The 25,391-nt window shown below is 37.9% G+C and overlaps 1 protein-coding gene across 4 annotated transcripts in view; it reads left to right on the top strand.

Annotated features, from left to right (window-relative positions):
• The window catches only part of CDK14 (cyclin dependent kinase 14), a 547,444-nt gene that overhangs the window by 309,575 nt on the left and 212,478 nt on the right, over positions 1-25,391 (top strand). For all 4 annotated transcript variants that reach the window (XM_032402204.1, XM_032402206.1, XM_032402205.1 and 1 more), the window contains one exon: positions 10,799-10,919. In XM_032402204.1, the coding sequence (XP_032258095.1) occupies positions 10,799-10,919 (121 nt within the window). The remainder of the gene's footprint in view (positions 1-10,798; positions 10,920-25,391) is intronic.

The raw sequence follows: 25,391 nt of genomic DNA, 5'->3' as shown, positions 1-25,391 counted from the left end.
ATAGAAAGTACGGGCTGTCTTAGATCCTTTCCAGCACGAAAGCTCTGTGACTCATCTCTGCAGTGGTTGTGATACATATTTATTCCATGGAATTAATGTATTTTTGAAAATGTTCCCCAAATGCTCCATACGCCTTCTTTTGGAGGCTTGATGTTTATTTATTTACTACGTTAGTGACACCCAATTCCAGTGACACAACAATCAAGATTGTCACCAGGTATCACAAAACATGTTTTAAAATCATCAAAATAAAGTAAACATGCTCATGTCTTTTAGTAGATGTTTTCCTTTAATTATGTCTGGAAAACTGTATTGAGTACAGTGTGGAGACCCCAAAATATAACTTGACCTCTACTCAAGTAGTATGATAAAAGAAAAGGAAAAACTAAAAGCACAGGAGAAAAATTCAGAAAAATTGGGCAGCAACCATAAAACAAAAAAAAAATATTCAGCTTGACCCAAATCTTTTTTTCCCTTGAATTGGCTCAATAATTGCTTCATTAATTTGAACTGATTCAGTTGGACATTTATTGTTGTAAACACATAAAAACCTCTCAGTTAAAAAATTCACATCAGGGCAACTGGGTGGCTCAGTTGGTTAAGCATCCCACTCTTGATTTCAGCTCAGGTCATGATCTTGGGGTCGTGGGATCGAGCTCTGTGTTGGGCTCATGCTCAGCACAGAGTCTGCTTGTCCCTCTCCCTCTGCTCCCCTCCCCCCAATAAATAAGATCTTTAAAAAAAAGTTCACATCAGTAAAGACACCTCAGAAGAGCTTTTTCTTTTAAAAAAAATGCTTTTTAAAAAATTATATTTATTTATTTGACACAGAGAGAGGGCACAAGAAGGGGGAGTGGCAGGCAGAGGGAGAAGCAGACTCCCCGCTGAGCAGGGAGCCTGATGTGGGACTCGATCCCAGGACCCCGGGATCATGACCCGAGCCGAAGGCAGCCGCTTAATTGACTGAGCCACTCAGGCGCCCCCAGAAGAGCTTTTCCTTGTGTCATTACATGTCCTACAGAAAACCGCACCCGAGTTTGAGATTTCTGAAAAAAAAAGGGGGGGCAGGGCCCTCAGAGCCCTGTAAGATAGATAGCACCCCTCATACTCACCTTTTTCTTTCTTTCTTTCCTTTTTCTTTTTCTTTCTTTCTTTCTTTCTTTCTTTCTTTCTTTCTTTCTTTCTTTCTTTCTTTCTTTTTCTTTCTTTTTCTTTCTTTCTTTTTTAATGTTTAGCTCTTCCTCTCTCAGTTATCACAGTCTCTGGCTGACTGCTCCATTTCTGGGGCTACTGCTTTCTGCCGCTTTCCACTTTAAAACAAAGCAGCAGATGAGAGCTCTTCTCATCCCAGCGATTAGACCCTAAGTGAAGGTTTCTGAGCATTTCTCCAAAGTACTTCCTTATCAAATTGCTCTTTTCCTTGAGGGTCTGTTGTGTGATTGTTCTGTGAGGCTCTCTACACAACATCAATCATTTTCTCTCATTTCCTCATATTTTTGGAACCTCCTTCCAGTAAAACCAGCTTGTGTTTTTCTTTAAAAGATTTATTTATTTATTTGAGAGAGAGAGAGCACGAGCAGAGGGAGAGGGAGAAGCAGACTTCCCACTGAGCAGGGAGCCCGATGCGGGGCTCGATCCCAGGACCCTGGGATCATGACCTGAGCCGAAGGCAGATGCTTAACGACTGAGCCACCCAGGCACCCTGAGATGCAGTAGTTTTAAAACAAGTCTGCAAATTACTTGAAGCACCTCCCATTAAGAGGTGGGGTCTAACTCCCCTTTCCTTAAATATTGGGCTGATCTTAGTGACTTGCTTCTAATTAAGAGCAGGTAGAAGGAGTGACTCTTTGTGGCTTTCAAGGCTAGTTCATCAAGGGTGACACAGCACCCACCCAGGCGACCCCAAACCATTTTGTGTTTTCTCCTCATTTCTCTTTCTTGTCCTCACCCCATGGCTTTCCCTCTCCCACCAGGCTGACCTGCCACCACTCCAGACTTGGGAGTCACCCAGCCTGTGCCACTCCAGCTAGATGGAGCCCAGGAACACGTTTGTTCCCAGATCCCCGGTCTTCCTGGGCACGCAGTGGCGCTGCCTGTGTGCATCCTGGCCTAGCCACTTAACACTGTGTAACGGGGGTGAATTCGTTTCCGTTCTGTTAGATCAGCATAGTAATAATCATACTACCTTCTAGGTTGTTGTAATGACTAAATGATGTCATGTATCTGAAAACCTAATAGATTGTAACTGCTCGTTCAATTCTCATCGGGTTTGCACTAGCATATTCACTGATTTTTCATATTTTAGTATTATCTATAGTAAGACCAGGTAAAAGTATTGCACTACCCCCTCCCCCAACTTTAAAAAAAAATTTAGGTGGTTTAGGAAGGAAATGGGAATGATTTTCTCATAAGCCTTCCAGAGGAACACTCACTCTAATTTCTTATTTCCCTTAAAAGCTCAAAAATTAATGAGAGCATATGTTGTCATTTCAAATGTTACGTATGGATCATGTCATCTTTATAGATTGGCTTCTTTCTTGTTAAGCACAAAGGATACCTCTGGCATAATCATAATTATTTTTATGTAATTTGACCTAACTATAGTTGTGATTATTCAGCAATCTTTCTTTAACACATACCAGTGCACACTCTTAGAATATTTTGGGTATATATATTAATACATATTTATAACCAAATGGCCTAAAAGCTCTGAGTAATATGTCTTGATTTAAGACTGATATTTTTATGATGAACTTAGTATGTTTCACCTCTAATTTTTTTTAATTTTTTAATTAACATATAATGTATTATTTGTTTTAGGAGTACAGGTCTGGGATTCATCAGTCTTACACAAATCACAGCACTCACCATAGTACATACCCTCCCCAATGTCCATCACCCAGCCACCCCGTTCCTCCCACCACCCTCCCCTCCAGCAACCCTCAGTTTGTTTCCTGAGATTAAGAGTCTCTTATGGTTTGTCTCCCTCTCTGGTTTCATGTTTCATTTTTCCCTCCCTTCCCCTATGGTCCTCTGTCTTGTTTCTCAAAATCCTCCTATCAGTGAGGTCATATGATACTTATCTTTCTCTGATTGACTAATTTCGCTTAGCATAATCCCCTCTAGTTCCATCCACGTCGTTGCAAATGGCAAGATTTCATTTTTTTGATGGCTGCATAATATTCCATTGTATCTATACACCACATCTTCTTTATCCATTCATCTGTTGATGGACATCTAAGCTCTTTCCATAGCTTGGCTATTGTGGACATTGCTGCTATAAACATAGGGGTGCATGTGCCCCTTCGGATCACTACATTTGTATCTTTGGGGTAAATACCCAGTAGTGTAATTGCTGGGTTGTAGTTACCTCTAATTTTTTAAAAATTGGGAAAAAGGGGCGCCTGGGTGGCTCAGTCGGTTGAGCGTCCGACTCTTGATTTCGGCTCAGGTCATGATCCGAGTCATGAAATTGAGGCTCTGAGCTCAGTGGGGAGTCTGCTGGGACTCTTTCTCTCCCTTTGCCTCTGTCCCTCCCCCACTGCACCCTCTTTCTCTCTCTCTCAAATAAATAAATAAATTTTTTAAAAAATAAAATAAAAATTGAGAAAAAAATCAGCATGGATTAGAAAATTCATCAAAATTGCCAATTTAGTCAGATTATGAAATTCATTTTCTGTATTATGTTGTCATCTGGCATTGGAATAATAACTATGGTTCTCATAAATGAGAAGCAGAAACTAGAAAATGAAATGTAAGCCAGTGAGCTGTGAAAATGATGTCACACTCTACTAGAAATGATTTCACATTCTCTGTGAATGCAGATGTGATGTGAGGGGATCATTAAGGTGGAATTATTTACTTAAAGGCCTTTGAAGAATTTGAGCTTATATGATCTTCACACATTTAATTTTAGTAATATTTTCTTAGGATCACTGAGTTTTTGTACGTGGATGGGCTCAAAGTTTCCTTAGTCTGACCCACGGGTCAGCAAAACTTTTTCTTAAAGGGCCAGATACTAAATGTAGCCCATGGGTTCTAGTCTCTGCCAACTACTCAGCTCTGCTGTTTAGTGCAAAAATAGCAGCAGAAGATATGTGAATGAACGGGTGTATCTGTGTTCCGGCAAAATTTATTTACAAAGACAGGTAGTCAGCTCACAGGCGCTTGAGGAATCTGATCTCAGCCCTTTTATTTTACACATAACATAGCAAGCAAGCTTACGTGACTAAACCAAGGAGACACAACTAACTAGTTAATGTCAGAACCACTATCAGGCATTTAGTTTTTTCATATCACAAGTCTTTCAATATGCAGACTAATGCTCTGATAACAACAGCACATTGCTCATGTGGTATTCAGCCGAAGGATTCTCACGGTTTGGTCTTACCATCATCAAACCTATTAGTTTCATTTAAAGCAGTATTTCCCAGAGAGGTATATTGTTTTTAACTTCTATACAAAATAGAAAATAAAATTTTCCTATATATGAAATTTAAGTATTTGAATATTTTCTATTTTTTAAAGATTTTTTTAAATTCAATTAGCCAGCATATAGTACATCATTAGTTTTTGATATAATGTCCAATGATTCATTAGTTGTGTATAACACCCAGTTCTTACCACATCACGTGCCCTCCTTACTGCCCATCACCCAGTTACCCCATCTCCCCATCCACCTCCCTATCGGCAACCCTCAGTTTGTTTCCCAGAGTCAAGAGTCTTTTTTACTTATTTATTTGAGAGAGAGAAAGAGAGAGAGAGAGCATGAGCAGGTGGGAGGAGCAGAGGGAGAGGGAGAGACTCCCCACTGAGCAGGGAGTCAGACGCCTTGATTCCACGGCCCTGAGATCATGACCTGAGCCAAAGGCAGATGCTTAACCAACTGAGCCATCCAGGCATCCCTGAATATTTTCTTTCTTTTTAGAATGTCTATATTAAAATATTGTGATCGTTTCTGTTATTTAAAATGCAAGATGAAAAAATCTGTGCCCTTTAGGATAGATAGTAATTATGCATAATTTATTAACTTTAAAAATTCAAAGATAATTAAATAAAATCAGAGCAAAATAAAATATTGCCTTAACATCTTTAAATGTCTTCTGCACTTAATTTCACTTTATTAGAATTTATTTTCAAAGAATACTGTTATTCAGTTGAAAGACTCTAACAATTGCCAATCAAAACATTCTTAAGGGTTTTTGGAATCCTGCAAAGACTAGCTTCTGTTAAAATAGAAATCTGGACAGAAAGGAAAACAAAGATGTTTCATCAAAGGAAAGAAAAGGATATTATAATTGTAATCCCAAAACTTTTTTTTTCCACTTTAAACAATACCATGTGATATTAAATGTATGAAAATACCTTCAAGTACCCACATTTCCTGCTTCCTATGATGGCAAAAATGGGCAAAGGGATTGGAAGAAGTCCAACTTTCATAGTGCTTATAGAGAAAGATTGGGCATTGAAGTCTTTTATTATTTTTTACATTGAAGAGTATCCCAACTAAATTTTAATTTTCAATTATATTAATTTCAGCAAATATAGTTCATTATTGTCTAAAATGTATTTTGAAATTGATAACTTTTGCCATGGACAGACTTGAGGTTAGTGTAACAATCCAGCAAGAGATGAGGACGACCTAGGGAGGAAGAAAAGAGGGAAATTATAAAGTAAAATCTGTTGAATTTTGTAATTTTGTAAATGGAAGGAGTCTTCAATGAAATAAACCCCCTGGCTTTGGTGAATGGATGGATGGTGATGTTCAGTGGCGAGTTCTAGAACACTGGAAGAGAGAACATTAGTTGGAGAATTGGGGGCAGGAAGAATGTTTGTGATACCCATGTAAGATCTACATGGACTTTTTTTGAATAAAAATCTAAAGTTTTAGGGGAAGATTGATGCTAGAGATATTTATTTGGGATCATTAGCATGTAGAGAGTAACTGAAGCCATGGGAGTAAATAGTGTCACCCAGGAAAACTTGCCAAGTGCAAAGGGAAGAGGTTGAAGCCAGAACTCTGGAGGACACCAGAAGAAAATACTTTTTGTTTTGTTTTGTGTGATGGTTGTTTATCGATACATTCTAGGAGCAGCAGTAAAGAATTTTCAGAATGTCTTAGCACATCATAAGATATTAATATAAATCCTCTAGGAGGAAGAGGACTCCATTAAACATTTATATGAGAAAAGACATTTCTGACCAGTTCCCAGGACTGTGGAAAAGAAAAAAAAAAAAAATATATATATATAATATATATATATATATAAAAGCCTTCCTCCACCCTTCCTCTATGGACTGGCACATGGAATAGAGAAGTCTTTTCCTTTCCACCTTTCCAGCCTCACTGCCAGATGGTAAAATATTACCCAAGTATTTCGTGTCTGTTTGGAATCAAGTTGTGAAGAAAGGAGCTGCTCTCCTAGAAATACTGATTTTGTCATTAAGAGCAAGACTCTTTTTCTGATTGTTTAGTTTGGGGAATGAGGAATGTTGAGAGAGAGGTATGGGAGCTGCTCTAATATAAAAACAAAACTACTGACAAGGACAAAACAGTGGCACATCCTCTGGGAAATGGTGGAGCCTATTCCTTTATAGCATATTTCAGTTGAGTTTTGCAAATTCATCTAGTTTTTGCCATTATTCCACTTAATTAGAAAGAAACAAGTCATTGTTGTCAGTTCTTTCTCAATTCCTTGGTTGAAGAATTGAGCAGAGACATGGGAATTATCATTCTTGAACCCCTATCCTAGGTTTAGCGATTTTCTTCATAGAATTAGAGGTTACTCAATCCCTAGTCAGTCTTACCGCGTGCACAAGGGATGCATTGGAATTTGAAAGAATAATTAGATGTGCACAGAATATAAAATCTAACATATATCTGTGTACAGCTAAAAGAACTTTTACTGTTTTTGGAAACTGAAACGGTTTACTAGTGAAATGCATTTACTCCTGGACTCATGGCATATTTCCCGTATTGACAATGCAGATGGCTGTAGGCACTTGTGGTTGGGGTCATGTTGAGTGCCTGTAGGACATCTTTATGCCTAGTGAGGAATGGGATAGCCCCGGATCTGAAACCTGTGGACAAATGTGAGCTGGAGACCAAATCTTGTGAGAAATCACCTATGGATGACATTAAAACATGGCATTAGCCACAGTTACCTGTACACATTTGAGAAAGCCCTGGTTTGACTTTACAACCCTAGACAAAACCAGCAGTTAAGGGGCAGATGGGGGAAGGTCCCAGGAGACCAAGCCACTCCTGTTCACTTTTCTATGTCTGAGAAGTCAAAGGAGTAAATTTAAAAGAAGGGGGGAGTAGCCAACAGTGTCCATTGCAGCTTTGAGAACTATTAGGTAAGGCCTGAAGGGTGTCCATTGGTTGATGCTAAACAACTAGTCTATTTAGGACAGATGTTGGAAGCATTATCAAATGATTTATTTTGTGCCCCTGCCAGAGGGTAGAAGCAGGCTCAGGGTGGCAGCCGATGTTGGATCGCCATCTTAGAGAGATAAAGTAAAGGAATTCTTTCATTGGGTAAAAAGTTAATTATGAAGCTTAACTCTTCTGGAAATCTAAGATTCTTCTGTGCTAGCTAGTATCAAGGTTGCCCAACTTTGAATAATTGGCAATAGGGTTTGAACAGCAGGATTTTTTAGTCTCCTCTAGGGTTTCTCATGAGTTAGAAATGGTAACCTGTTAAAGTGGGATACTCTGATTTGTTCTGTAAGCCATTTTAGATGTGCATAGGAACACGCACCCTTTCGTATGCACACACTCAGCCTAAATAGCAGCGTGCAAATAACCTGTACTCATCTGTTTAGCAATTCACTTTGCTTTTTGACTTTTAATTCAAACTAAACATTAGTATAAGAAGTTTTGATAATAACCCATGAACTTCATCCTTTTTAAAAGGTAGTGTAGCTCTCTTCCTGTAGTGTAACCATAGCAACTGACAAGGAACAGAGAAAGAAAGCTTTCACACACGCTGTGCTAATTAATCCTGTCCTACAGTTTTCCTTCAGCTGGAGGATGCAGTTTAATAAATTCTGCATGAGTAAGTATGTTTTGATGCATGACTGTAAATACATGGCAATATCTTTACCAAAAATATTTATTAAAAATATAGTTATATATATTCCTACTTCAAGGTATACTCTTTTTTTGATTCATTGCTTTAATAATTTGTTCCCTCCCTGAAAAATTTTGGGATCTATATATCTTTTTAACTGAACAGACATATTTTTAAGATGAAAGCCTTTTGTTTATCACCGTATAGGACACCTTCCACAAGAAAATGTCTTAATTGACTATATTGAAGTGAGATGATAGAAGAGTTTTTCTCAAGCGATGCAAAGGAGTATGTCTTAAAATATAGTAACATTCTTCAATGTGACACATTAACATGCAAACCATTTTAAGAAACTGCCTTAGCACGTTAAAAAGTTAGATATCGCAAACTCATTTTCACTTTTGATTTGGGAAGTTATATGACCCATATCAGTGGTGTTTGGGTAGTCCCTTGACCTAAACGTGTGGGAAGGAGGAGAATAATGGAAACAAAGAGCTTTTCCTTTTCATATTTTTCAGACATATTTAACCACTTTTACAAACTTATTTTCAGAGTAAGCATACTTGACCTGAAATCACATAATTATTTAGATTTATACTATTTCTAGGTTATTTTGAAGTCTTGTTCTCTCTTTAAACTGGAAATACCACAGTTTTCTTTAACTAGCCTGGTCTTCTAAGCTGTTAAAGAAAATCTCAGAGTTTTTTCATTCTCCTATTCCTCTAGCCTAGCTTTCTGTCAGCAGGGCCTCAGAAAAACCAAGAGGATCCAGCCTGAATGTTTTTGGCATCCCATTTCACATGACAAGAGCATATGGAACGAGTCAGAACCTATTTCAAGGACTTGTACTTAGCTCTTTGGTCTCTGTATAGAAACATGCTCATTTGAGGAACTAAATCTTTTTTTTTTATTATTTAATTTTATTTTATTATGTTATGTTAGTCACCATACATCATTAGTTTTTGATGTAGTGATCCATGATTCATTGTTCATTGTAACTAAATCTTTTGATGGGATTATTAAATTCTGGAAACACTTTACCATCCTGATTGTCCTATCTGTTTAGTTTTACCTGAATTTAGGTAGGTTAAAACGTTGTAGAGAAAAGTAGAGGTTACTATGGAAATCTATTATTAAATAGTTGTTCCATTCATGTGCAGAAAGGTAGAGTAGCATATATATGTATGTATGTGTATAGTCTGTACATTAATATAGGATACTTATCAACATTAACCAATTTATAATATACCATTGTATTATTATAAAAACTGAATTGTAGAAAAAATTGAGTTACTGTAACCATAGCTGAATTAACTAGAAATTATTTGTCTCATCAGCTGTCCTATTAATTTTAACATTTTCATATAATACAGTAAAGGGAATATCAAGTGTTTAATAAACAGGAGAAAAATCATGTTCCCAAGTAGTACATAAAAATACACATAATCAACATTAAAAGGAATATGTAATGGTACATTTATTGTAAAAATGTTATATGTGCTTTGAGCCTCACAGTGATAAATAATACTTTTCGCTTGTTATTAATGAACATACCCAGATAGAAAGCTATCACACGGATTTTTTTTCTTTTGAAAAAGAGCATCTACAGATTTTGTGATTTTTTAAAAGGAATTATATATTCATTGTAGGAAACTTGGGAAAAAAACCTTGAAAAATGTATTAAGTAAAGAAAAAAAACCGGAGGGGCGCTGGGGTGGCTCAGTCAGTTAGGCATCCAAATTTTGATTTTGGCTCAGGTCATGATCTCAGCGTCATGAGATCAAGCCTTGTATCGTGTTCACGCTGGGTGTGGAGCCTGCTTAAGACTCTCTCTCTCCCTCTTCCTCTGCCCCCCCCCTCCCCCAAGTAACAACAACAACAAAAGAAAAGCCCAAAACTGGATAATCCCATTTTCCAGAGCTAACCACTAAACAAATAGTTTCTGCCAATCTTTTTTCTATGCTAAAGTACTTATGGTTATGAGGTCAAATTGCACGCAGTCCTTCACTTAACATATTATTGTGACCATTTTCTCAATTTCTAAAATTCTTAGAAAACATTTCAGTTTATTCTACGGTATCTCATCATCTCTATGTTCCAAATTTAACTATTCCTTTATAGTTATTTATGTAGGTGGTTTTCAAATGAGTTTCCTGAACATTTCCCAGTAAGTATTTGTCAGAACACTGAAAGAAAAAGTAGTTTTGGGACAACCCTTTGAGAAAAACCTCATATTTTCTTCTTTCAGATTCATAATATATATTAGAAAAAGCAAGGGCACTAAGAAGTCTCACAGTATGAAGACCTGTTTTAACTTTTTAAACCATCTTTTCCCAAAATCATTTGACCTTGGAATCTTTTCTCCTAATACTTACTTATAACCCATAGCACTAGGGTTCCATGACACATTCTTCGGGAAGTCCAGGAGATTTCTAAGCTTCTGTGTAATGTCTCATAGTTTATGAATTGTTTGTTTACTTTCCTGGGATTTTGTCAGGTCCATGATGCTTGATTAGGAAATAGAAGTGACTGTTGGTTATTGGCATTATTTGAAACAGGCAGCGATGTACTTTCCCCAGCCTTTCTGGTAACATTGACAATGCATTTGTGATTCTGTATTACAGTGTCATGTTTGACCTTTTTACAACTGTGAGCATTCAGATTTAAATTTCCTTGTTCTATTAATGCCTATTAAACTTCTTTGTGTTTCCTTTAATCCACAGGTCTTGCAAGAGCAAAATCCGTCCCTAGCCACACATACTCCAATGAAGTGGTTACCTTGTGGTACAGACCTCCAGATGTCCTCCTGGGCTCGACAGAATATTCCACCTGCCTTGACATGTGGTGAGAAATGGAAGATTTACTCTAGCTAATGTATCTGTAATGCGTGGTCTGGGTCATGCCTAGACAAACATTCTAACAGTTTGAATGAAGATTAATGGTGCAGGAGTGTTTGCCTGTGTGTGGTAGGATTGCTGGATTTAAAAAAAAAAACAAAACATGATTGGGAATATTCCCTAATCAGAGGCTCCCTTGCAGATGGTGTCTGGTAATGGTTCTTGATGGACAGGGGCAGAGAGATTTTTCTGTCAGTACAGTGATTTTTCTCCCTGAGGGTCTTAATTTGTAGCTCTGTTTTATAACAAGGAGGCGTATATCTCCAAACAGTAGTATGGGTTGGAAATAGAGAAAGTGTGTTTCAATTCAACAACAAAGCTCAGATTAAGTGGCCTGAAAATTTTGGTGTTACTGTTGTCACTAAATTTGGTGTAGTACACTCTTGAGAACTTGGTACAAATTATCCAAAATGAAACAAAACAATTACTTTTTAAAAATATCACAATAAGTTTAATTTCAATAGAGTCTCAGTTTCACACGATGGTTTAGCAAGATTTAAAAACCTGTTTAGGAGGCCCAAAGACTGACAAGATTTAATGCATAATTATTATTAATTATAAGGTATAATGAATTCCCGGGGTGCCTGGGTGGCTCAGTTGGTTAAAAGTCTGCCTTTGGCTCAGGTCATGATCCCAGGGTTCTTGTGTTGGGTTCCCCGCTCAGCGGTGAGTCTACTTCTTTCTCTCCCTCTGCCCTTCCCCCCCACACACACACTTGTGCTCCCTCTTTCTCTCAAATAAATAATTTTTTTAAAAAATCTTGAAGTATAAAGTATAATGAGTTTCCAATCCAGTGTGATCTAAATCAAATAATCAAATAAGGGAATAATCTTATTTTTAGTAGTCAGGAAGTCTTCCTAGAGACTTGAAAATGTCCTCTATTAATAGAAAATCCCTTTTCTAGACCCACAGTTGTGTTCAAAGTAAAACGATTCACATTGCACTTGTGCTATTTTATCATAGGAATCTTCTTCCATGAATGATTATGCCCCCATGTATGAAATTCAGTTACATGTTCTTACAATGTTTATGACCTCAATAAAACTTTAGCACGTGTTATGCATCTTCCTGCCATGTACTTACTTCACTGTTCTTCCCTCAGTAATCTTGGCTTTTAGTAAATTAGGCTGTAATGAGGCCTGGCATCTTTCCTGATGTTTTTGATCCAAACCTTTTACAGTAAGAAAACAATCAAGTTCCTTGTGATGTAGGGCACAGTGTAGATTTTCTTAATTTAGGCTCCAGCAACCCCCCCCCCCCGCACCAGGAGTAAGATTTCAGGATCTGTAAAGCCACTGAAAATATATGCAACATTTATGTACACATGGATATATTTATTTTTATGGGGTGTAGATCTGTAGCTTTCAATAGAGCTATAAAAGAATCTGGGTCATCAAACAGCCTAAAATCTATTGTCATAAATTTTGTAATGCTTCATAATAAATCTAATACCAAGGTAATGCATATTCCAAAACACTGAGAATAAAGATGACCATCTATCATTAAGAAGCTGAGCCAATTCATTTTTCCATTACACTTTTTGGCTTTTTTTTAAAGATGGTTGTTTACACAATTAAATTTTTTTTTCCCCCCAAGAGTAAGCAGAGGCTTGGGCAAAAGAGGTATTTTGATCTTTAGTCATAATGGAGGAAAAGGTTGGAAATAAGGGTCAGTTGTCAGGATTATCAGTTACTACCTTTCTCATTCCCTACTTCCTTCCTGCCTTACAGTTGAGAGTTGGCTATACAAATAATCATTAGTTAATATTCTTGAGTTATGGAGTGTTTTTATTTTTTGAGTATGAAAATTCTTGGTTGTCTTTTAGTGAGGTCAGTTAAGGACTCTGCTAATAGAACATAGTTTGGAAATATTTGTGACTTGGAGACAGTTTTGTCTTAGTGCTTGGCAGTTAAGTCTCTACACTCATAATCAGAAGAAGCTGTCTTTTATACATTAGTGGCTAATTTTTTCCAAACCTTTAAAAGTGCTCTTTAAAGTACAAAGAACCACATGGATTTTGACTTGCTGATATGCCTGTTTCTGATATATGATATTTGATTTCTGCCCACCCATCCTTTTTTTCTTTAACGTGTGTCTGCGTGTGTGTGTGTGTGTGTGTGTGTGTGTGTGTTCATCCTCTTGAAGAAGGCTTAGGTTCTTTCTGCCTATTTGCTTTAAACAGAGACATAATGAAGCATAAAAAGAAGACTGTTATTTAAGTGGAGGGTAGGAAAACTGATACAAAATAGAGGACCCCGAATGCCCTTTTGTCTGCATGCCAAGATTATTCATTGCCAAAACCAAATAGTAAATGTGTTGTGTTTGAGCAGTTCCCATGCTTATTGGCTTTCCATTTTCAAGCCCTAAAATCTGAGTTCTGTCTATGCCATTCCTGTCATTCTGACTCTGATTTCATTCCAAGCCATTTTCTAAAAGCCATTTTGTTATTATTCTGTAAGTCTGAGAAAATGTATGTATTTTTCCAGTTAGAAGTTCACAGGCACTGATTTTTGCATAATCAATGACATCAATGCTGGATATTCACAGAACTAGATATAGGACTATAATTGAGTCATGGCTCAGCTGCACCAAAGAGAAGTGCAAATATGAATGCATGCACAATAGCGGGGAGGCAGGTGGTAGTGGGTTCAGGCTATTTTTACAGTTCATTTACCATCCTGGGGCAGTAGGGTAGTAACTAAAAACTAACGATCCCTGCACAGTGTTACATTTCCCAGTTTTCTGTTTGAATAGCCACAGGCAATAAAAATATTAATGAAGACACATATGCATTAACGTTGGCAGCAAGTGATGGAAAATCAGAGCTCGCCGTGTGATGATTTACTGCTCTAGGTCTCCAGCACTGTGGCAGTGTGGAAATATACATGCAGTTCGAGAACTCAGCAGGAAACATAGGTTTTTGGTACCTTTGTCTCCCTCCGTGAAGGAGGATTTAAGCAGAGGAATCAAACTGGACATTGTCTCACGTATAACTTCTCTTAATTCTTGGATTTTATAACTCTTTGAAAGTCAAGGCGTAGGAAATCATCTTTAAGCTTCTAAACCAAAAGGCTTATGAAGGACTGAGAACCACATTATGAGAAGTGCCAATGTGAAAAGCAGCTTATCTGTGTAGTTCCTCCCCGGCCAGGGAGTTCTGCTCTAGCTGTCGAGGTCATTGCTCTAAATGAGCTTTAGGTTTCTTTATAAAAGCTCAGAAATATGTTTAGAGTGGCATTTGTTTTCTCAAGCGGAAGGTCACTTGGGATTATTTTATGGGATTAATTTGTAACATATGGTGACTAATGTAGCTAATAAATAATAGTATCTCATCAACATCACAGTGCTTCTGGGGGCCACGCTGTGTAGTGGCCCTACCTTGTGGCCCTACCCAACACGATGTGTGAAGAATGAGAGCGCACAAGTCTCTTCCTTTCATCATCTTTTTAGAAGCTAATTAACATATTAACTATGCTTGTCAAAATGTGGGGCAAATCATTTATAAATAAGCCTGTCAAATGTAATGAGATGCATATTAAATCATTCTTTTCTCTATTACGTCTCTGATTTAAGATTAAAATTAATTTTTTTAACATTGTAGCAGCTGGATGGTTAGAAAAAGATTTCCATACCAGTCTTGATATATAGAAAAATGTCTGCTTCTAAATTGATTCTGCAAAAATCAGAAAAGAAATTACCTATTTATTGAGTATTATAAGGCCATTTAGCATTGATTTTTACTAAATAAGACTAATCACCATACATATTGGCAATGTATGGAGTTCTGCCATCAACCTTAATGACCACTCCTGAACCAAGGAAATTTATGTAATAAAATAAGATTTCCTAGGACTCTGGTTTGTTTACCACTGTTTTAAGAGAGAGAATCATAAATGAGTTCTACTGTAGCCCCCACCCTGAATATAAACTTGTTCTATATGAGGTCCTGTCTTGAGTAACTGAGTGACGGTAATAATAGTAATGGAGTCTTAAGAAACAGTAATCATAATAGTAACAATAATAGATATCTTATTGGACACAAACTGGATTCTAAGTTTCTCTGATGCATTTTTATCTTATATATTTTAATTACTATCCTGCACCATTATACAGTGGAAGAAAACAAAACACAGAGAGACTAAATAAGATAGTAAAGTTCATTTAGTTAGTAAATAGAGGTAACATGCAAATTTAGGGCTAACTCACTGCAAAGCCCTTTCTTTTTACACCGTATTACATAATCTCTTCTTAAGATGATTTCTAAGAAACTGGTTTTTATTTTACTGGTAAAGTGATTCTAAAACACAAATACGGTAAAATTCCATTTTTATAGTTTAGGTTATGCTCTGAGTCATTTTGGATCCTTTACGTGCTTTGAATAAAGTAGGTGGCCTTCACTCTCACTCAGCTGGTTTGTGGACTGCCTTTCTCCACTCATGTCAGTGTTCTGTATCATATAGTTTTATTCAAGGAGGAATTTCTTTGAAATAAACTTATGATGTGAATCACTGGATTGAATGCATTTTCATGAGACCAATATCGATGCTGGCATGTATTTTCCCAACTCTTAAACATTACTCACTCACCACTGCTGCTAAAATGAATGAATCCATTTAAAAAAGAATGGTAGTGGGGCACCTGGGTGGTGCAGTCAGTTGGGTGTCCGGCTCAGGCCGTGATCTCAGGGTCATGATCTCCGGGTCCTGAGATTGAGCCCTGCATCCGGCTCCATACTCAGTGTGGAGTCTACTGAAGACTCTCTCTCCCTCTCCCTTTGTCCCTCCCTACCACTCTCTCTTTCTCCTTCTCTCTCTCTGACAAATAAATCTTTAAGCAAATAAAAATAAATTTAAAAAAGAATGGTAGAAGAATGAGAATTTGAGTTCAGGAGCTACATAAAGTCATCTGTCTGTCAACATTATTTACACATTTTCTTATTAATCAGTTCATAAGACCAGAGAGGATTCAAATTAGTCACTGTCAAAAGTAACAACTCTTTAAGAGCTCTTGAGAGCTGCTCAAATAATACATGACCCAGGTGACTTGTTGATGTAGCCGCTGACGATGCCATAGAACATCATAGAAGAACAGGGCTTAGTCAGACAGGCATCTAGGTGGTTGCAAGCCGAGCTCATGAGGCAACCTAGTTTCTGACCCGTTTCTACTACTGGAGTCCCTTAAAATTAGGAAGACCACGTAGTATAGCATCCATACCAGGATACTTTTGAAAGTTAATAGTTGTTCTGCTGGGGCAATAGGTGTAAAACAGAGATTTAACTGTGGCACGTGGCCATCTTTGTCATAAAGCACTAGACAGTAATTTGCTAAATACTAGTTGTCAGAAGAGCCTTAATGCATATGAGTGCTTAATTCAGACCTAAAGACTGCTGGCTACAAACTCAAGATTCCTAGCAGAAAACTTCTATTACATTGCTTAATAACGAATTATTTCCAAAAGTGCAATTCTTGAATATTAGATTATTATGGCATTAGAGAGTGGCTGCCAAAGTGTTGAATTTAGCAGTGGCTTTGGAGTGCAAAGGAACCAGTTCTATTTCTCTATCAAAAGCTTAGCATGGTTATGGTTTTTACATCCCCTGTTTGTCTATCAGTGTGTGTTTGTGAGAGAAACAGTGTATGTGTGTTTTTAATGGATATGTTCGGTCATTTATAAGTGATAATTTAACTGAATAATATATAAAATGAGGCCTTACATGTAGTCTTCACTACTAAATATTTTAAAAATAAATTAAAATTTCCCTATTTTTGTCAAAGTTGCAAAGTAAATGGCTACCCACAAACTGATTTTTGGGCAATATTTGAGTAGCCAATCACAATGACTAAGTTTCACAATATTAAGAAAGCGCTTGGTGTATTCAGCTACCTCACTGGTTTGTGAGAATTGCAAGAGATGGTTGATTGTGAAATTCCTTAGGAAATCTAAAACTCCACAAATGCTGAGAATAGTTTTCTTATCAGCTCTTAATATATTAATCAGCTAACCCAAATATATTGCATTTCTATTGAAGTATTGCATCCAAGGGTGCTCCAAGATATATAAAAGAAATGGAAGATTCTACATTTGGTTTTAGGGAGATTAACATACTGTTTGTATCTAGAGAATTAGAGAGAAATTTTGGCCCAGAATGTTCTCATCTTACCTTTGTGTGTTTCTGTGTGTTGTGTGTTTAATTTGGAAATATTAAATCAAGCCCTCCAAAGTTAGAAAACATTGGATGTACACTAGCACCTTTTATGTGTTAATTTGTGTATTTACTCATGTAGGAATTAGAAATCAGTTCTCTAATCACATAACTAGCAGTGGTTTGCTGTGTAAAGGAGAGGCAAAGTTGTAGTAGAAAACACATTGAAAGCCTAAATTAGGTTCTGTCTCTGCCACACCTTACCTGTGTGATTTTGGTTAACCAAATCCCTTAACTATCCTTATCTTCAGTTTCCAAATCAGAAATCTATTTCAGGTATAACCAACAACTCATAGCCACCACCACAGTAATACTAGCAAAGATCATAATCTCCTGCCTCACCTATATTTAACCGGAAGCAAGTACTTCCAACTCTTTTAGTATCTACCTCCATATGTCTTAAGTTGTTTATATTGCTGTTTATTGATTTATTATTTTAGACATTATCTACTCTGTAGGTGTTATGGTAGATGAGGATTTAATTTTCTTCCATCACCCATCCCCCATTTCACCTTCACCCCAAGCTCCCAGTAAAGAATCTCTATCACATTTTGATACATTAATATGTAAATATTATTCATGGTAAGTCAAGTAATATTCATGATTATGTGTCCTCCTTGTAGAATCTTTTGCTTTTCCTGGACTTTATGGTTGTCTCTGATTTTTATTAGTTTAGTTGTCTTTGTTCCTATTGTTCATTATTTATAGGTGTAAAATATTTGTCAATTACCTACAAAAAAATATTTTCCAAATGCTCAAGCACATCAGCAAATCTCTCTATACCATTTAAGTTTCTTGACATCACCCTCCCTCAACTTCTTCTTTGAAAATTTCCTCTCAGCTCTTTGATTCCTTGCGTTAGCAGAGCTGAATATCTGTCATGTTGTGACTTCCATTTGCCCCTCTAGTATTGTTGTAGGTCCTAAGATGGTTATTTGTTTCTCTCCAAATCTGTTCTCTACCCATTTGTTCCCTGTCCTATGGCCTGGATGGCTAACCCCTATGCAGTACCTCTTCCAAGCTGCCTTGGCTTCTGGTTTCCAGTTTTCAGGCAATGGACAGGGAAAAGAAGGAGATTGAATATTCTTCCCTAATTCTTTTCTTTAGCCCACATTTCTGGAAATGACTGACTGTAACTTCTGTGGGTAAACCCTTCTTCTGTGGCTCTAGCTGTCAATAGATTCCACTAACACTTGACCTTTTTAATTCTAGGGGTAATAATGGCTATTAGTTCTAAGGTAGGTAATGGCTTCCTGCTGTTGCTAGCCTCTTAGTGTTTTAATATGTCTTATTGGTTCCCTTACACCTCTGTAAGTAATCACCTCATTAAAGTCTGTTCTGAGTTAGATTCATTTTCCTTCTGGACCTTTACTGGTTCCAGATTCCCTATTTCCTGGATTCCATGTCTTCCTTCTTTAGTATACTCAAAAAGAATGCATTAGAGATACAACTTTCAAATTCTTAGTTTTCTGAAAATGTCTTTATTCCACTCTCACACATGATTGATAAACTTTGGCTGAGAATATAATTAGGTTTTTCTTCCCCCTCAGAATTTTGAATGCATTACTTAATTTCTTTAGAGCTTCTGCTATTGTTACTGAGAAATCTGATTCTATTCTTATTTGCAGTCATTTGTATGCCCCCTCATACTTTTTCTCTGGAAAATATTAGACTCTTCTAATCCTGATATTCTGAAATTTGATGATAATGTCCTTTGATTGTTTGTTTTTTTGTTTTTTTGTTTTTTTTTTTGCATTGGTGCCGGGTAGATTCTCTTCAATATAAAGACATAGTTCTTAGAAAAGTTCTTGAATTTTTTTAAATGATTTATTTCCTTCCATCTTCTCTGTTTTCACTTTTGGGAAAATTTGTAATAGTTTGATATTGAAGCTCCTAACTTAATCCACAATTTTTAAAAACATTTTCTCTCTTATTTTACAACTTTTTATGTTGGAAGCTTTCCTTAAATATGGGGTTGGAAGGACTCCTTGGCTGTCCATTTATTTTTATAAATGAGGCACTATAATTCTGTATGTATACGTAGGGGGCACCAGTTGACTTGTAAGTTTATTATATATTGTTCAGTCAAAAAGCTGGACTTTTCAGTGGGAGATCCATACATGCCAGTGTCTGAAGGCCTAGTCTTTGTTCTTCCTCACATGCTGATTCCTGGCCTCCAGCATCCTCAAGGCAGGACAGGAGAGGGGAGCTGATGTCACACAGGCCAGTAAACATATTTTTCACTTAATTTCCCTTTTCTCAGCTCTGTGCCTCACCCTGATCTCTTTTATTCTCAATTTGAGGCCTTTTGTTTTTAATTTCTCCAGGGAATAAACACTCAGTGTCCTGCTGGTGGGTTGGGATGGAAGATGGTCAGAGAAGGCCTATGGGTCATTTGCTTTGTGCAGACTTCCAGGTCTCCACTCTATTTCCGGTTGCAGACTCATCTTCACCCTTTCTAGAACCTGTATCTCCCAGTGCTGAGCCTTTTCTGAGTTGTCCTAAGTAAATAATCTGACTATAACTTGAAGTTGTAACTGCCTGCAGTCAGCCTAGATTTGCCACAGCTTCATCCACATCCTCTGGAAAAAAGTTCTCTCCCATCCACTGATGTTTCCTCATCTATTTATTTTGTCCTTGTTCAAAATTTTATTCCTTAACTCACACTTTGGTCACTTTGGAGAGGGAGAGGGCGTCTGTGCACATTTTGCCCATGTCCTACTCTTGTTGAGAATTTAATATTCGTGGCTTTAACTAGGGACAGTTGACTGCTAAGATCCTTGCCCTGTAGAAATTTGTGATTTTGCTTGGACACAGATGTGAGTTGTAGGTGCTAATGGGTGGGAGCCAATCAAACAGCACAGTGCAGGCTGGAGCCTCTTGACTGCCAGGACTTAGTGTGACAGTGGACATTTGTCATCCTTACCACTAAACTGTTAGTGACATATGACAACTTTAGTCATGAAAACAAACTTAAAAAGAAAGCCATATGCTTTTTGAGGAGCTGGTGATGAAAGGGAATAGAATGTGAAGTGGTGGTTGTTAAAAAGACAAAAATTGTACACGAATTTAAAGAATTGGCTGCAGAAAGCAGTCCTTTGGATCCATGGCCTGTGTGGATGCAACATAAGCTTGCCCTTAAAACAAGCAAAAGCAATTAGTGAAACTCTTCCAACAAGTGTTCCAGTCAGTATAAAGTTTGTAATCCAATGAAGGTGAAAGGGTGGACTGTTAATTTATGTGTACAGGCAAGATATGATTGAATGGAAATGTAACCGGGGAGCAACTGAGAGCTTGTATAAGCATCACTGTGTGATTGTAGTTAGTAAAGGGATTTGGATGTCTACTTCGTACTGTTCATTGAACGATGGAAGTGGGGACTTCTGTACTGTTGTGACATTTGTAAATTAATTCCTCAGGACACTGCATTATCTGGAGTGTACTTTAATTAAGAGCCACATCTTCATTTACTGGTATTCTGCTGTGTGAATTAATATAACTTAAACTTACTAGTGGCTTTCTTGATTTTAGACACTGTATTATATAACTGAGAAATTTAGGTTTTTTTTTTTTTTTTTCAGTTTTGTTCTTCAAATGCAGCGTCCTTAGATTCCTATTAGGTGTCACTAGGGGATAAAAAGAAATGATACAAAAACAGAAAAAGAATTAAAGTGAAACTTAACTAAAATAACCTATTAGTGGCCAAAAAGCAGGCTGCTAAATTCCATTAAAAAATAAATAAAATCAGGGGCACCTGGCTGGCTCAGTCTGTTAAGCATCTGCCTTCAGCTCAGGTTGTGATCCCGGGGTCCTGCGATCGGACCCCATATCGGGCTCCTCACTCAGCAGGGAGTCTGCTTCTCCCTCTCCCTCTGACCCTTCCCCCTGCCCGTGGTCTCTCAGGCTCACTCTCTCTCTCTCAAATGAATAAATAAAAAATCTTAAAAAAATAAATAAAACATAATCACAGTCTGTAACAGGCACTTAGTATTTTTTTTTTTCATACAACAAATGCTTTACTATTCCATTGAGATGCTTACAAATACTGAAAAACACCCAGCCCAGGCCCAGCAGCCATGGCCCAGTGCTGGGAAGCAGGGCAGGGAGGTGGGCTTAGTGTTAGGGCTTGAAGGGCTGAGGCCACACAGTTGGCAGCCTGGTCCTTGGCTCTCCACTTCTGTTGCCCTAACGAGGCCAAAGGGAGGGCAACCAGACCTCAGGGTCCTCTCCCTCTGCTGCCTCTCTTGTTCAGGTTTTCCCCAGGGGGTATCTGAGCAGTCTTCCATCCCTGTTAGAAACTCAGCCTATACAGAACCCCTCTAGCTGCCTCTCCCTCTTCCTCTGGTCTCTGGATGCCCCAGCTTCATTCCTTCTGGCTCTAAGCAAGGCAGGAGTGGAAGAGAGAGGTCTGGACTGGGGGTCTGGCAGGCTGTGAGTCAGGGCCTGGAAACACAGGCAGGGGGTGGGAAGGTGGTGTTCAGTCCCTTATCCCAGCATGAGATGCCTGAGGTCCTGGGCTGGAGAATTGGCTGTATGTACCCTCAGATGGGCCCACAGCTGAAGCATGGCGTTACCAGGAACCGAATCTGAGTAGCTCCCTGTTTTGCTATACACATGTGAGTTGTTCATCGTTTGCTATGGCATTTTATATTTCTCTGTATTTCCATAGAGACAGTAGATTCCAAGAATGAGATGTTTACATAATTTCATTTTCTGTAGCGCTTGGCAAGGCTTTTCTATTCTTATTGATAATTCAGTGGCTCTTCCTTGATTGCTAGCTTGTACCATGTTTGCCTCTGAAAACAGGATATATTCATAGCCTACTGTAAACTCTACAAATTCAACAACTTTATTATCTTAACTATATACATTTTCATCTATTGTCATTTAATCCTAACATGTTTAATTTAGAAACTGTTTCAGAGTTTTAGCAACCCAGTGAAATCAATTCGTGTTTTTGTTATATTGTTATTCTATGGCCATTTTAAACCCTTGCCCCCCACCCCCCAAATCTGAAGGTGCTTGGTTATGTTGCCCACATTAGCTGGTTGGTGGTGGCACAGGGGAAAACAAAACAAAACAAAACAAACCCTCTGGAGTCCTAGGGGCAGCCTCCTTCCCACAAAGATCTCCCTTGCATAACATAATAGGAGTATCTTTATTCATTCAACAAAACCGTACAGAATGTCCAGGGGTTCGAGCATGAAAAAAACCTGGTCCTTGACCTCAAGCAGTACCCACTGGTGCTACCAATGGTCTAGACTGCAGAGCCACATGCCAGGGCACAGCGTCAGGAATATTCCATGAAACCCACAGACGTCACCAAAAAATGGACAAGGTGGATTTCCAATGGAAAGCTCTTTGCCCTCAGGTCTTCCATATATTATCTAAGATATCAGATTGTTGTCAAATATTTTACTGTCACGTATCATCTGTGCAGTCATATATCTTAGGAGTGCCCACGCCAAGATTCTTAACCATAGTCCATCAAAGTCCAGCTCTGCCATGTGATGACTGGAACTAAACATAGTAACTGAACACCCTGCAGATTGAAGTTCAGAATTCTCCCCCGTAGAATGATAGAGTCATTTACATGAAGGTTTCAGCAGTCATTTCTCTTCCTGATACGCAGACATGGTTTCTCTAAAAAGATTTGGTATGTCATTTACTTTGATCTTTAAGAGAATTACCCATGAACAATTTTTTTTCCTGATTCCTCATTTCACATTTTGCAGGAGGATTAATACATTTGCAGGGAGAAATCTTATAACTTCCTTTCTGCATCAGCTGTCATATAAACAGAAATTAAAGATGTGCAAGGCTTATTAATTTGTTTTCTCTTGTCCTCCGTGGCCTACAGTTATTCCTTGGAGAAGTGCTTTCACTGGTAGCATTTTAAATGACTAATCAAATGGGACTTCTCTCTTCCTGTATTGTTCCGTAGTATAAGAAATACTATTTTTTGCTATCCAATGCAAAATTTTGAGTTTTACATTTTTTTCCTTACCGTAGTCCTCAGTAACGGCCTTACCTATTTACATTTTTGTGTTAATTGTGACTAGTTTCTCAGATGTTCCTGGTCCGAATATTCCTACTTATCTATATAACCCGTAGCTGTTGTTTTAAGATTTTATCTCTGGGGTCTTCATTATCTGTGGGAGTCGGTTTTGAATTTTCAAGCATTTTTAAACAGCCACAACAATCTTATTTTCAGCACTGAGCAATGATGATAGACTTCAGTTTTTAAGGGTAGTTTTATTGTTTTCTGTGCCTGCACCTTAATTTTGAAGATTTGATTTTGTTTTATTCTCATCCTCGTTAGTATTTGTGTCATCAGTAATGAGAACCAATTTGCCATCTCTATTTCTTCTTTTTTTAATCTAACAGACCGACCAAATAGACATGTTCTAACTAGCGAGGCGGCATGGCATCACGGAGGGCTCGCTGGCCCAGGATTCAGAATCACCTTTTCAGGTTCTGGGACTGAAACTAAGACATTTAAACATGTAGTACAGTTTCCTTACATGTAAAAATCAAAACAGTGTCGTAGGCATTCTCTAAAATTCCTCCAGCTCTAGATTTTAGCATTCAAGTAAATTGTACTGCCAAACCAGAGGTTTCCATAGAGGCTGCTGGAATTCCTTCAGAGTAGCTTACAAATAAAGTTAGGGTTTAGATATTCTGGTGAAATTTGGTTTAGATATTTTGCTGAACTGATTTTTTTTTTACATTTAATATAATAATAATAATCATAGGTCTAAGTCAAATTCTTGTCTCTACTGCAGTTTCTTATGTGCATTCCTCAGACTAGCTTATGCATGCATTCATTCATTTGTTCATTTTAAGGATATTTATTAAACGCCTATTTTGAACTGGACTTTAGATCAGGTCCTGGCGCTTACAAAGATAAGAAAAATCCATCCATGCTTTCAAGGTCAGAGGGAAAAGCAGTGGGATAAGCTATCATACAAGTAGACAGTTAGAACACTGGCAGCTCAGAGATGAAGGTGATAAACTTACCCTTGGTGGTTAGTTGAGGAGAGGTGGGGAGGTCAAGGAAGGTGTCATCAAGCAGTAATTAGTTGGGCTGACAGGTCAAACCCGCCTTTCAAAGGTGACAAAATTTGGGCTAAGGGACGCATAGGCCATGCCGTGGACAAAAGTAACCTACCTTGATGTTTGTGGGTAAATTAGAAGGACGGAGTTTAAGAAGCAGCTGAGAAAAAGGAAGGAACGGAGGGAGGGGGAAAGTGGTTAGAGACCAGAATGGAGAAATATTTAGGAATAGTTAGGATATGACACCTTGATGATGGAATGAGAGTAATATAGGAAAGGTAAGGGTTTCAGATGACTCCTGAGTTTCTAGCTCAGGTAACTGGACCAGAAAGCAGAAATACAGCTCTGCCATATGATTCGACATACAAACACACACACTAAAATATACATGTATGAAAATATATGTGTAATGAAATATACATACTAAAATATATAGTTAGATATATGCATATAAAATGTGAGCAAGAAACGTAAGGAGCATTAATGCCATTGGTACTTTAAGGTGGGTGGGCTTCTTGATCTTCCTCCTAAGTCTTATTTCAGGTGTGGATCCTGGGAAGGCGGTTTCCACTCACATACCTGTTCCCTCCTCCCGGGTCAGCAGCAGGACACCCTGGGCCTTGGCTTTACTCAACTACATTAACTTTCTTTCTTTTTTTTTTTTTTAAAGATTTTATTTATTTATTTGAGACAGAGAGAGAGAGAGTGCACAAGCAGGGGGAGGAGGAGCAGAGGGAGAGGATGAAGCAGGCTTCTCGCGGAGCAGGGAGCCCGATGCAGGGCTGGAACCCAGGACCCTGGGATCATGACCTGAGCCGAAGGCAGACGCTTAACTGATTGAGCCACCCAGGCGCCCCTACATTAACTTTCTGTACTTCATTCTTTACTTTTGTTTAATTTTTGTCCTGATATGTTTAATTTGTAAGTGCAACTTCTTAAGTTTTTCACAGTTTGAAAAATAAATCTTAGCGTTCCCCTTACATAAAAGGTCTATTGTTTGGGATTGAATATTTCCTGAGATGAGCTTTTACATGCAGTCTTAAGGTTTGGTTTTGTTTTGTTTTCATTTCTTGAGAGCGAAGTACTCCACAGAAGTATTTGACTAAGATATATTGTGCCTATCTGTGCCTAATGAACCACTAACCACACAGTAAATGATG

This window comes from Phoca vitulina, unplaced genomic scaffold (assembly GCF_004348235.1).
Source record: "Phoca vitulina isolate PV1807 unplaced genomic scaffold, GSC_HSeal_1.0 scaffold4, whole genome shotgun sequence".
NCBI lineage: Eukaryota > Metazoa > Chordata > Mammalia > Carnivora > Phocidae > Phoca > Phoca vitulina.
This window is presented reverse-complemented; position numbering and strand designations above follow the sequence as displayed.